This window comes from Podarcis filfolensis, assembly GCF_964270895.1.
Source record: "Podarcis filfolensis genome assembly, chromosome: 15".
NCBI classification, from domain to species: Eukaryota; Metazoa; Chordata; class Lepidosauria; order Squamata; family Lacertidae; genus Podarcis; species Podarcis filfolensis.
Window position 1 is genome coordinate 25123701 of NC_139618.1, and position 14670 is coordinate 25138370.

Genomic DNA, 14670 nt, shown 5'->3' on the forward strand with positions numbered 1-14670 from the left:
CGGTGGGGCGGAGAGACCTCCTCCCGCCGCCAGCCTTTGGAAGGCTGCTCGGAAGGCTGGCGGCGGGAGGAGGTCTCTCCGCCCCACCGCTAGCCTTCGGAAGGCTGCTCAGAAGGCTGGCGGCGGGAGGAGGTCTCTCCGCCCCACCACCAGCCTTCGGAAGGCTGCTCGGAAGGCTGGCGGCGGGAGGAGGTCTCTCCGCCCCACCGCCAGCCTTCGGAAGGCTGCTCAGAAGGCTGGCGGCGGGAGGTCTCTCCGCCCCACCGCCAGCCTTCGGAAGGCTGCTCGGAAGGCTGGTGGCGGGAGGAGGTCTCTCCGCCCCACTGCCAGCCTTCGGAAGGCTGCTCCGAAGGCTGGCGGTGGGGCGGAGAGACCTTCTCCCCGCGCCAGCCTTCGGATGGCTGTCCTGAAGACTTGCGGTGGGAGGAGGGTTTTCCTTCCCACCGCCAACATTCAGAATGCTGTTCTGAATGTTGGCAGTGGGGAGGAAAAACCCTCCTCCCACCGCAAGCCCCGGGAACAGAGGAGAAGCGCTGCGCGCCTTCCCCTCTGTTCCCGGACCTGTCCTGAAGGCTTGCGGTGGGGAGAAAAGCCCTTCTCCGCACCGCCAGCCTGGCAAGCGGTCTCCATAGGAACGCATTAATTGATTTTCAATGCATTCCTATGGGAAACCGTGTTTCGCAAGACGAAAAACTCGCAAGAAGAAAAAACTTGCGGAACGAATTAATTTCGTCTTGCGAGGCACCACTGTAGTTGCAACTGCCCATTTCAATGCATTGCTTAAAATTTATGCAGGGACGTGTGATAACCTGTGGGTTAGATTTTGCTGCTTCTTTTTGAGTTAGAAGTAGACTCCCCTCCCCTCCCAGTTTTATATGTGAACAGGGCAGACACCTGCTTAAAATAAAATGTGATAGCTCTGAGCCAGAACCCAGTACAAAAAGAGTTTTAGAACTTATTCATGAGTTTGGTCGGGTTGCAGGATTTAAGTTGAACAAACAAAAGACTAAGGTTTTGGCCAAAAACTTGACATCTACAGAAACAGAGGGGTTTCAGAGAGAAACAGAATTAAATGTGGTTAAAAAGGTGAAATACCTAGGGATCTATTTGTCTTCCAAAAATTTGAACTTATTTAAAGACAATTATGAAAAATGTTGGTCGGAAATTAAGAAGGACTTAGAAATTTGGTCAAGATTGAAACTTTCCTTGTTGGGTCGAATAGCAGCTATAAAGATGAATGTATTGCCGAAAATGTTATTTTTGTTTCAGACCCTACAGATCGTGGACAGAGTGGAATGTTTTGGAAAATGGCAGAAGGATATATCTGGGTTTGTCTGGCAGGGCAAAAAGCCTCGAATAAAGTTTAAAATACTAACTGACTCGAAAGAAAGAGGAGGGTTTGCCCTGCCGGACTTGAGGTTATATTATGAATCTGCAGCCTTCTGCTGGTTGAAAGATTGGTTTTTGTTAGAAAACACTGATGTCCTGGATCTGGAAGGGTTTGATAATGCTTTTGGTTGGCATGCATATCTATGGTACGACAAGGTTAAGGTTCATAAACTGTTCAAAAATCATATTGTCAGAAAATCAATTTTTGCAGTCTGGATGAAATATAAGGACTTATTAGAGAGTAAAACCCCGAGGTGGCTATCACCAGTGGAGGCCAAGGCTCGAAAAAGACCCAATATGGAGGCCTATTGGCCGAAATATTGGGAAATAATCGAAAAAATTGGAGACAACTGGAAACTGCAGAGTAAGGATAAACTAAAAAATAAGGTGCGAGATTGGTTACACTATGCTCAAATTCAAGAGGTTTTTAAATTGGATAAAAAAGTTGGTTTCCAAGTGGAAAAATCGAAATTGGAGACAGAATTGTTAGAACCAAAAACTAAGGTATTATCGAGAATGTACAACTTGCTGCTTAAGTGGAATACACAGGATGAGACAGTTAAATCTGCCATGATAAAATGGGCACAGGATGTCGGACATAACATTATGTTTGAAGACTGGGAAAGGTTATGGAACAACGGGATAAAATTCACGGCATGTAGTGCCCTGAAAGAAAATATTATGAAAATGTTATACCGGTGGTACATGACCCCAGTCAAGCTAGCTAAGATATATCACCTGTCTGATAACAAATGTTGGAAATGTAAGGAGGCAGAAGGGACATTTTTTCATCTCTGGTGGACCTGCCCAAAAGTGAAGGCCTTCTGGGAAATGATTTACAATGAACTGAAAAAGGTATTTAAGTATACCTTTCCCAAGAAACCAGAGGCCTTCCTGCTGGGCATGGTAGACCAGAAAGTGTCAAAGAAAGATAGAACTTTGTTTATGTATGCTACCACAGCAGCAAGAATACTCATCGCAAAGAATTGGAAGACACAAGATTTACCCACGTTGGAGGAATGGCAGACGCAGTTGATGGACTATATGGAACTAGCTGAAATGACCGGCAGAATCCGAGATTTGGATGAAGAATCAGTCGAGGCGGATTGGAAAAAATTTAAAGACTATTTGCAAAAATACTATAAGCTGTATGAACTTTAAGACAGTGCATGTTTTTGGAAAGGTTACGCTTTAGCAAATATGATTAAGCAAATGGTAAAATTAATGACAAATGAGAAAAGAAGTCAATGTGAATTAAACATTTTATGTTTATTTTAAAAGGTAACAAAGTTAAGATACAATATACTGAATATGGGTACATAATAATGGAAAGTTCCAACAAGGTTTGAAATAAGGTAACAAATTGCTGATATTGCTACTACAAAGAACGCAGATCTGGAAGGTGTGGGGAAGTCCAATGGTTTTCTTTTTTGTTAAAAAAATCAAAAATTGTTTCTTGTATTTGGGTTTTTCTGTATTGTATTGAATTGTCAAAATTATGAAAAGAAACGTAATAAAAATTATTTAAAAAAAAAAAAAAAATAAAATGTGATAGCTCTGAATGTATAGTTTGGCCTTAATTGGGCTTGCTTACTGGAAAGTGTCCCCATAATTATGATGAGATAGTTTCCCATCCAGCAAACCTGGAAGTGTGCCATGCAGTTAAAGGCCTGATCTGTAGGTGGCAGTAATTGATTTTCTTTTGAGTCACTTATTCAGCTACATTCTCAAAAGTTCTAATGGGTGTAGCTACCAAAAGTGGCAGCTGCAAGCTGGATTCCCTTAAACCTTCTCTGCTTCAGCTGGGTCTTCCAGACATTATTATGCATTTTTATTTATTCATTATTTTATCAAATTTAAATACCGCCTTTCATCTGAGGTTCATAGGGCAGTTTACAGTATAAAAACACATACTTAGCATAATAACAAACAAACACCCCCCCCCCCCAGTTTAAAAGGCCATAGATTGTTTAATTAGCCAGAGGCCTGGGAGAAGAGGAATGTTTTTGCCTGGCGCCTAATGATATGCAATGAAGGTGTCAGGCAAGCCTTACTGGGGAGAGTATTCCAAAAGCGGGGAGCCATTGCAGAAAAAGCTTGTTCTCATGTTGCTGCACTCTGGACCACTTGTGTTCAAAACACTCATTGTTCTAGGTGCATTTTGCAACAGGGAATTAGTTTCTGAGCTCTGGGCGCAGTACTGCGCCTAAGATTTCAGATTAAAACTGCAGAGTGGAAGGAAAGGAGGACCTTTTTCTACCTCCCCACTTCCAGCTACTCTCTGAAGACTGCAGAAGAGACCCTCTTAAGAATATTAGGGGGGTGGGCACGGGAAGGACTAACCATGTGAAAAATGAACATAATGTTTCAGCTGCGGTTCATTCATTGTCAGCTTTGTGTTCTTGTTATTAAAAAAAGCATGCCTGGACATAATAATAGTAATTAATAATAATTTATTATTTATACCTCGCCCATCTGCCTGAGTTTCCCCAGCCACTCTGGGCGGCTCCCAGTCGAATGTTAAAAACAATACAGCATTAAATATTAAAAACTTCCCTAAATAATAATAATTCCGTGCACCCACAACCGAGGTTTAAGGTGTCATTTAGCTCCTAGCTTTCACAACTCAGTTTCTAACACTGCACAGAGTCTGGGTTGGTTCATATGGGGAGAGGTGGTCCTTGAGGCTTTGCTATATGCCTCCATTCCACATTATTGCTCTTGGGAGCAAGAAATGCATATCATAACAGCATCAGGGCCCTGTATAAGTTGAACTACACCTGCCAGTGGATAAGGAAGGAAGGCCATGGACTTGAAGACTCATGGTGCAGCCACCTTTCTGAAGCTAAGCAGGCTAGATATGATTGGAGCCTGGGAATCCCATATACACTGCCTTGACTTTCATGGTGCAAGAAAGTTGGGATATAAATATACTAACATGGTTGCAACAATTGAGCAGACTGAGTCATGCTGGGTTTCAGGCAAATAACCTCATTGTTTGGGTTTGGTTGTATTTTATAGACATTGTGGATGGGAACCTGAAATGCATCATGAGGTTAATCCTTGCCTTAGCTGCTCATTTTAAACCTGGCTCAAGTAAAGCTGCCAATCAGACTCCATCGAGCATGATGGGAAAGAACTCGGCAGGAACAGGACTGTCATCAGCCAATCACAGGCCTCAGTCAGCTGCTGCTGTTGCCCAGGGTGCAGTGGCTGCCCTGGCAGATGTTCGCCAGGATGTTTTGCGTTTGGGGCGTGATGTTCTCCGGCACAGACAAAGGTAACTCATTTCACTTGTTCAGTTTCATTTTGATAATGTGAGCTATTTGGAACTGCAACAGACACCCTTTGATTAGTTTTGCTGGTATTCAAGTTTCTGCCTCATTGACATATCTAGAATTGATCAATAAGGGGTTTTCCCTAGAGTGGATTGACTCATCATCTTGTTTTTGTTTGGGTGGGGAAGGCTTTTTTTTTTTGTCTTTTTCTGTAGCATGTGACTTGGCTCTCTTTCTTGAGATACCTGGGGGTATATGCTTTGCTGACACCATTCTGCAACTGCCATTTTCTAGTAGCATGCTGGTATGGATTGTGCAGGTACACTTGTGGCGACAAAATGTTACATCAGGAGCCAATGAAAGGAGCGATTGGGATTGTAGGCTGATGAGAAGAGATTAACAAAAGCCTTAAAGACTTGTATTTCCACAGGACGGTGGGATTGCAGACCTGGCCCCTTCCATTCATACCATTAACCCATCTACTTCTCTCTTTGGATCCACAGTTGCCACTTTGCCATTTTTCTGCAACATTTGTTTAGTTTGCTTTGTCTTGTGTAGCTGATGGTACAACAGTTTTTTTTTTAAATGCACATCTTTAAACCAATTATATGCTAGGTGATGTGCCTTTTAAAAATCTGGATAATAATAATAAATAATAATTAATAATATTAATAATAATAATAATTTATTTATATCCCCCCTCCCCAGCCAAAGCCGGGCTCAGAGCGGCTAACAACAGTAAAATGATACAACATTCTAAAATCATTTCATTAAGGAGGCAGTGCCAACCAAATCCTATGAATATGCCTCATTAGCCTAAATTGAAGCCAAGGGGGGTTGTTGTTGTTGTTGTTATTTTACACTGTTTTTCCTTGCTTATGGTGAGGTCTTTAATCTTCAGAGACAGCAGCCTGGATGAAGAGATTGAGCATCCGTACTGGAGTGTCCGAGCACTGGTACAGCAATACGAGGGGCAGCAAAGTGTGCCTTCAGAGTCCCACTCCTCCAGGTACTAAATTTGCTCCTTGCAGCTCCTATCTCCATGCTTTTCCAAATCTACCCTTTGTAGAAGCTGGTCCTGTAATGGTTTTTCAAAAAACAAGTAAGGCTATTTTCCATGCACATGGTGAGCTACATGGAATCTTCAGTCTGATGCAGAATTTAGCTTCTTTAGAATCTCAAGTTTTGTTTCATCTAGACTTCATGAATATGTATATATTGAAGAGCAGACACTGCTTGTTGAAGGCCCTAAAGCAAAAGCATTCCCAACACAAACCGTTTGAGTAGTTATGTTGTGGTGCTTTCATGCACAGTCTACCTCTTTGCCTTCTCCCATAGCTTTTAGCCCTGTGCCGCACAGATTCCCCAAGTATATTGCTCCTTGCCCTTTACCTCCTCAGTTTGTGCTGGAAATATTTCATACTACACACACACACACACACACACACACAGCAGCAGCAGCAGCAGTACACTGTTTAAATTGCACTAACTTTTATACTGTTTCTCTGGATTTAGAATTGAGAGATTCTGTGCTCATGTTCATTAGAATTTAGCAATTCTCCCAGAATTTTAGCATAAGACTACCAAATGCCTTCCCCACCTCCCAAATATGTTCTCTTAATTGCCCCCCAAAATTCCTTCCAAGTGCTTTGTCTGTGATGGCTATTGCTCTTCAGTCACTGTTGATACCCTCACAATTGCACAATCAGAAAGCGAACCTTCTGAACTCAGAGCGTTGTGTGTTAATCAGTTTGCCTGCATCTGCCAATTTGCGTCCTATTTTCTGCTCACTGGGCTTTTTTCTGCTTGCCTCCGGATTTCTATTACATGCATTTTCTCTTTGGGTGCAAAATTTTGCAGGGCACAGTAAAATGTCGGTGCTTACAAGCGGCTTTCTTCTCTCTGTGGGAGACACAAGAAAAGGAAGGAACCTTTGACGACATGGTGGAGAAAGCCTGATACCCTGTATCAGGGACCTTTTGTGGGCCAGTTGGGCAGAGTGAAGCTGATTTAAGTCGTGGAGACAGTTGCAAAGAGACAGACAGACAGAGAGACAGCAAGAAATCTCACTTTCTTTGACTGAAAGGAACTGTGGCTTACAGCTGTTTTTTCTACCATGATGCCTCATCTATTGCTTGACATCACCCCAAGCTTTTCATTCTCTTGTTTCTCCATCCTCAGACCCCATGGACCCCTCTGGATTTTCACATTTGGTGCAGTTCAGCACGTAGTTAGTTTGTGGAAAACCTCTTCCTCCCACAACTCCCCTGTGGTGGAAAAGTAAGAGCTCTCCACAGTCCACATAGCGGGTGTTCTCCCTTGGAACTGAAACTCAGGGCAAAGTACTTCCACCACGCTATAAAAATCCATGCTATCATGGCTGTTGGAGAACCTCACAAGCTAATTGAGGTCTGAGCCTTGGCAGTAGTTGAGACGGAGGCCCCTGGGAAAAGGACCTTGCAGGAAGTGGAGCTTGACTGTAATTATGGCTTATTTTTACTCAGACCCAACCAAGAAGTCTAAAACGAGTGCCATGTGTGCCTCTGCAGCTTAGGCAGCAGAATCCATTCCTTGTTTCTCTGCCAGGCCTATAGGGCTACAGCTGTGAACACAATAATGCAAATCGGGGGGTCATCTGCACATCAGGGCAGCATGATGTGACCCACACAGTGTATTTTGTTGCTTCTGCTATTACACATAGATGTGGTTGCACCTTTGCATTCCTCACCCGAAAAGCAGTATCCTCAAAAGGGTGTCCCATGCCATGGTATTTCTACTGCAAAGGTAGAATTTGTATCAAATCTGTTCTTCTTTTGCTGGAGTGTCTGTTGCAGACAGACTCTGTGTAGACCCCACACCAGATTAAATAATTAATTGATGAATTATTTAGCATAGTCTTGGAACATTAAAACTGGATACACAAATAAATCATACAGCTAGTTACAGCATTCCAATTGCTAAAAACAGATATGCATTCTTCAACAAGAAACCAACAAAATTTTCTCCTGATCTGCCTTTTTTTTTTTTTTTTTTTGCAACCCTCTCATTAATATGGGAAGAAACGTGCAAGACAGCTGTGCACCACAGAAACGTATAGGTCATAATGGCCACCAGAGAATAGAAAGAGAAGACATACACTAGCCTGTTAATGATTTCACAGAAAGGTAACAAGCACACTTTTTTTTTTAACTACCTAAGGAGCTAGGTCACATGCACACCATACATTTAAAACACATGGCTTCCTCCAAATGATCCTGAGAACTAGCTTACCCCTCGCAGAGCTACGGTTCTCAGGGTTCCTTGTGGGGGCAGGGAGCCATGTGTTTTAAATGTGTTTCCATGCTGGCCGTGGAGGAGAAGGCGCTCTCTTTTCCACAGCAAGTAACGGAAATGCAGCATCTTACTCTGGTAAGAGGCTTGTAAAAAAAATTTAAAAATGCCTTCTACCATGTGGGTTGGCGGAGGAGGGATGGCACTTCCCTTTCTCTGCAGCTAGTGAGGAGACCAAGTGGACAGGTGGAAGAGAGGTGGAGAGATCGTTCCTCCTCCGCCACTTACTCCCTCTTGCATGGAGTTCTTCATTACCTCCCGCAGCTGCCAAGCAAGTTGTTAAATAGAAGAGTGAAAGCACATAGTTCTCCTGGGCTTTCTGCCACTCACGTTCTGTTTAGGAAAGGGAGACAAGGGAGATGGGATAACAGGCATTCATCATTTTTGCATGTCAGTTCATTTACATGCATTCAGATTTAAAACGCCCACTGATTTGGATTGCGGTGGTGTGCTTAAAATAATAATAATAATCCTAGGAGGTGTGCAGTTATGCACAGTGAAAATAGTATGGATCATTTCGACCCCGTCTGTGTACCTCCCATGCATACAGATATTTCAAAAAGTCTGGTGGAGTCAGGGATTCTCAACTTTTGTCAGAACTCTTGTCAATTCAAGAAATGCATGACTTGCGCCTCCCCATTTTAATTTTTTTTTAAAGGAGGCTATGTTGATTGGGAGACAGAGGTCCTTCTTTTGACAATCCATGGACCCAAGCATATTGGAGGGAAAGAATAAGATGCCTTATATAGGATGCTCCAAGGCAGCCGACTGTAACTCAAAACAGAGAAGGAGCTAACATAGCACCTAACCAGGCCCACAGGTGTACATCTGCTCTTCCTGTAGAACAGCTCTTTCTATCCCCCTAACCTAAGGCAGTATCATTCTACCACCAACCCATGCGTGTCAGCTTGTGAGAAGGTAAGGAATGGAGGTGGAATGCCTCTTGGCCCAGGAAGATATAGGCAGGAAAAAATGCTTGCCTTTCCCTAGCAACTGTGCCAGTCCCTGGGTTTCTGATATATGGGGCAAAGAGAGACAGTGCCACCAAAAATACCCTTTGAAAGAGAAGTAAATGGAATCCCTGGTCATGTGATCTCATTAAAAACTGCATGGCACATTTCACAAGAGTTAGAGTGATTGGCCCACAGAGCCTGGCCCGATTCCAGGGTGGGTAATTACAATTTGCCTCCTGCAGTTCCCTCTGCTGTTCTAATTGGCAACATTTCCCCCCTCTCTTTCCCTGACCTAAAGTCTGCCATAACTCTGGTAATCAGGAGCTGAGGATTCTGGAAGCGAGCAATATGCTGACTCCATTATTTGGGAATGTTACTTGGAATTCCACCCCAGCTCTCCAGCTCTTTTGGTGTATAATATGTTCATGCTTCACACAGAATATGGCGGTTTCATGTGGGGCCTGACCCACGGCAGAAATTGCCTCGTTCCTTATATCTTGTTGTATTCTTGAGCTTGGGTAGGCAAACTAAGGCCCGGGGGCCGGATCCGGCCCAATCGCCTTCTCAATCTGGCCCGCGGACTGTCCGGGAATCAGCGTGTTTTTACATGAGTAGAATGTGCCCTTTTATTTAAAATGCATCTCTGGGTTATTTGTGGGGCATAGGAATTCATTCATTCTCCCCCCCCCAAATATAGTCCAGCCCCCCACAAGGTCTGAGGGGCAGTGGACCGGCCCCCTGCTGAAAAAGTTTGCTGTCCCCTGTACTAGAGCATCCCCTTTATTGTGTCATCTGTGCACGAGGACAGGAGGAGAGGTGTTCCACAATAACTGTCTTGTTTGTGCTACTAGCATCCTCTAGTCCAATCTTTTTCAGCCAGCCAGATTCCCCTGGATGGCTCACATGCAAGGCTTGAAGCTGATGGCCTTCCCTGCTTGTTAGTTTGTTCCCAGCTTCAGGTATTCAGAGGTATACTGTTGCTGTACATCACGTTGTTGGACTTCAGATCCCATCATGCCCGACCATTTACAGTGCTAGTTGAGGCTGATGGGAGTCCAACAACATCAGGAGGACCACAGGTTAGTCACCAACTGCTGTACATGGAGGTTTCATTTAATACAGGGGTACCTCGGGTTACATACGCTTCAGGTTACACACTCCGCTAACCCAGAAATAGTGCTTCAGGTTAAGAACTTTGCTTCAGGATAAGAACAGAAATTGGGCTCCAGCGGCACGGCAGCAGCAGGAGGCCCCATTAGCTAAAGTGGTGCTTCAGGTTAAGTACAGACCTCCGGAACGAATTAAGTACTTAACCCGAGGTACCACTGTAATCATAGTTAATAGTGGCGGGCTAAGCACTGCATTATTGTGGCTGCCCCAGAGTTCAGGAACTTCCTTCCTATTGACTTTCACCAAAGTCCATGTCTGAGTGTTGGTTGGGAGCCTAGTAGTAGTAGTAGATGATGATGATGATTCACCAGAAGATTCCAGGGCAGGTTACGACAATTTAAATTTCAGTATTAAAAACAATTTAAAAAAATTGCAGTCACATGAATAGGGCAGGTCTTGAAAACACACATCTTGGGTGTCAAAGGCCAGGTAATAGGGGCACATTGTGGCTGTGGATGAATAGAAACTGGGTGCTTTTTACCCTGTCCATTTCACACCTTAAATTGGATCTATAGGCAAACTCAGTCTGTAACTGGGAACCCAAATTCAGACTGGGTTTTCTGTTGAGACATGGTGTTAAAGCTGTGTGAACTTCCCAAAGACTTTTTTTTTTAGCCTTGTTGACTCCCCCCTGCAGGTGCTGTATCCCCAGCATAGCTGCAAGAGAAAAGAAGACCCCCAAAGATTTGACAGGTTTGATCCAGTGTGCAAATTTCCCAGAGTTCTCCTAATCCTGTAGGGCTGAGAAGCAGGCAGAAGGACAGACAACCTGCTAGGAAATTGATCGGAGATTATGTCAAGCTAGAACTAAAATGCTTTTTAATTAAACCCAGGACTGTGCTGTGATGTGTAATTAGATTTCAATCATAATGTCTTGAGAATGGGGGATATTCTCCATCCGTTAAATGTGGATTTGTGTGCCGGCTTTGTAACTGTGTACAGACAAAGGGCAGAAGCTGCATTGTGAAGCTCAGCAGCGGGACCCAAGGGGGAGGTTGAAAAGGAGGGAGATGTTTCAGAGTTGTGTCCATTATTGCAGGGGAAAACAGTAGTTTCTGTGTGCTGTAGGGTTTTGTGGGGGGGGAGAAGCAGATATGGAAATGCTGTTTATATCCCCACACCAGTGTCCCAGATTGAGACATCAAATCCAGGCTACCCTGCAGAGTGGTTCTCCATCTCTCCCATACCTTGTGTGCGTCTCCATCCCAGCAGTGCCAGATACACAACTTGTTCCATGTGAAAGGAGGTGGGCTGTTGAGCCTGTCATGGATAAAGGCATCTGGTGCTGGTTTACCAAATCCAGAGCTGTCACAGACATGGAAAATGCATGTTTAAACTGCAGCATAACTGCCAAGCTGGTAAGGGGAGATAATGGCTGCAGGCTAGGCACAGCCACTCAGAGGGAGAATTCAAGTTAAGTCAGCATCAAGGCAATTTATGATGCTTCCAAAGATGATGTAGGTGATTGGTGCTGGCTTTAAATCTAGGTCATAGACTCAGTAGCTGCAGATTAGTTACACCTTAACATGCTTCTTTTTTTTTTTTTTTTTTTTTTTTTTAATAAACTTTATTGTTATTCCAATAGTTAAAAAGAAAAAAAGCACATACAAAATATTTCATCCATAGAAGCAGCAGAAAAGAAAACAAAACGAAGAAAAGAAAAAAGAACCAAGTTCAAAATCCATACCATCTAAGTACTGGATCATTACTTAGGTCTATAACATTCTCTGACTTCCCACCACCACGGCGCGAGCTGTATTTCAACAATATCTTCAGCAGTATCTATAATACCCGTTATCACTACCTCACAGTTTTTATATTATGCCTACTGAGAATTTAATATTCCCTAAAGTTGTCTCCATATATACAAAAAATTTGTTCCACTCATTAATAAATTTGGTATTTTTCTGCTGCCTGATCTTCTGCGTCATTATTGCTAGTTCAGTGTACTCAGTTAACTTGGTTTGCCATTCTCTGATTGTTGGGATGTTAGGTGTTTTCCACTTCTTTGCTAACAGTATCCTAGCGGATACTGTTGCATACTGAAACAGGGTTTGGTCTTCTTTCCTGATTTCAGCCCCCACCATTCCTAGAAGGAATGCCTCAGGCTTTTTTGGGAAGGTGTACTTTAAAATCTTTTTTAGTTCCTCATAGACAGCGCCCCAGAACTTTTTCACCTCCTCGCATGTCCACCACATGTGGTGGAAGTCTCCCTCTTTCTTCCTACATTTCCAGCAGGTCTTATCCCCGGTTTTATACATCTTTGCTAGCTTTGTTGGGGTGATGTACCAACGGTACATCATCTTTTCTATGTTCTCTCGGAGTCCGACACAAGCTGTAAATTTCATGTCTTTGTTCCAGAGTTTTGTCCATCTTTCGTATTCTAGGGGATATCCCAAATCTATAGCCCACTTAATCATAACCTCTTTAACCTCCTCATCCATGGTGTCCCAATCTAATAGTTGGTTATACATTTTAGTTAAGAGTTTTGTATTCCCATCTAATATTTCCAGTTGATACTTGGATTTATTCTTACTCATTCCGACTTTTTTATGTTCATTCCAAAGGGCCCCTATTTGATGGTATTGTAACCACCCCGATAATTTATCTTTTAGCTCTTCATAGGGCCTCAATTTCCAACCTTTATCGGAACTTATCAGAAGGTCTGTGTACGTCAATCTTTTGCCTTCCATATTTAATTTTTTATTGGCTAAAATATCTATGGGCGACAGCCACCAAGGGGTGTCTTTTTCTATTATCCTCTTGCATCTATTCCATACTTCTAACAGCGCCCCTCTTATTATATGGTTTGAAAAACCCCTATGGACCCTTCCCTTATCGTGCCATAGGTACGCGTGCCACCCAAATCTGGCATTAAAGCCCTCCAGGTCAAGCAGGTCGGTGTTATCCAAAACTACCCATTCTTTAATCCAGCAGAGGCACGAAGCCTCATAGTATAGTTGTAGATTCGGGACCGCAAACCCCCCTCTTTTCCTTTTGTCGGTGAGCAGCTTAAATTTAATTCTGGCTCTTTTACCCTGCCAAATAAATCTTGACAGGGTCTTCTGCCAGTCCTTAAACATTGATGTACCTCTGACTACCGGGATATTTTGAAATAGGAATATCATTCTTGGAAGAATATTCATTTTAATGGCAGCCATTCTCCCCTCCCAAGAAAGCTGTAATCTATTCCAGCTGTCTAGATCTTTTTTGCACTCCCTCCAGATTCTATTATAATTGTCCTCCACTAGGTTTATATTTTTTGGGGATACCCAAATACCCAAATATTTAACCTTTTTTGTTATCTTTATCCCTGTTTCATCTTCGATCTTATTTTTTGAGTTCTCATCTACATTCTTTACCAGCATCTTGGTTTTAGTTTTATTTAGTTTGAACCCGGATAGTCTTCCAAAATCCTCCATTAACTCAATAACTTCATTTATTCCTTTTAAGGGGTCTTCTACTGAGATTATTAAATCGTCGGCGTATGCCTTTAGTTTATATTCTTTTGTGCCAATTTTGATCCCTCTTATTTCAGGCGTCTCTCTTATTTTATTCAGTATAACCTCCAGGACCATGATAAATAACAGGGGGGATAACGGACACCCCTGTCTTGTACCTTTTGTTATTGTAAACGAATCTGTTAGATTGCTATTGATGATCAGTTTTGCCCTTTGATCTGTGTAGATAGCTCTTATGCCCTCTAGGAATGGCCCTCTTATTCCTATCTTTTCCATCGCTTTTAATAGGAAGTTCCACGAAACATTATCAAAAGCCTTTTCGGCGTCTATGAAGATTAACGCAGCCGGGACATCATTCCTAAGTTCTAAGTATTCGATTATATTAACTACATGTCTCACATTATCCTTTAGTTGCCTTCCGGGCAGGAATCCGGCTTGGTCTTTGTTTATTATTTTGTTCAAACATTTCTTTAGTCTGTTCGCCATTATCCCTGCAAAGATCTTATAATCATTATTAAGCAATGATATTGGCCTGTAGTTTTTTATGTCAAGTCTGTCCGAGTCTGCTTTAGGTATTACTGTAATATGCGCCTCTCTCCACGAATCCGGAGGCTCCCCACCTTGCAGAATATTATTACTTACATTACATAGTATCGGGGCTAGTTGTTCCTCTAGTGTCTTATAATATTTTGAAGAAAGACCGTCTGGGCCTGGGGCCTTACCGGATTTCATATTCCTGATTACATACCTGACCTCTTCCACCGATATTGGATCGTTTAGAAATTCCTTTTCCTCCTCTGTCAATTGTTCCCCTCCATTCCTATCCAGGTACCTCCCTATCTCATTTATATCTTCATCTTCCTTCCCTTTGTATAGGACTTCATAAAACTGGAGGAACTTTGCTTTTATTTCACTGGGGTCTTCTATTATTTGGCCTTCCAATTTAATTTTGTTAATCACACTTTGTTTTTTCCTTTTTCTCAGTTGCCATGCCAATAGCTTGCCCGTTTTGTTTGCCGACTCAAAATACTTTTGTTTCATCTTTTTTATTCCCCATTCTATTTCTTCATTTAACAATGTTTCATGTTG

The 14670-nt window shown here is 42.7% G+C and overlaps 1 protein-coding gene across 12 annotated transcripts in view; it reads left to right on the forward strand.

Annotated features, from left to right (window-relative positions):
• Positions 1 to 14670, forward strand: part of DIXDC1 (DIX domain containing 1) — an 87085-nt gene that overhangs the window by 38390 nt on the left and 34025 nt on the right. For all 12 annotated transcript variants that reach the window (XR_014542094.1, XR_014542095.1, XR_014542096.1 and 9 more), the window contains 2 exons: positions 4411 to 4669; positions 5569 to 5676. Coding sequence is in view for 9 of the 12 variants with exons in the window: in XM_083588603.1 (XP_083444729.1) it covers positions 4411 to 4669; positions 5569 to 5676 (367 nt within the window). In the remaining 3 variants the exon portion in view is untranslated. The remainder of the gene's footprint in view (positions 1 to 4410; positions 4670 to 5568; positions 5677 to 14670) is intronic.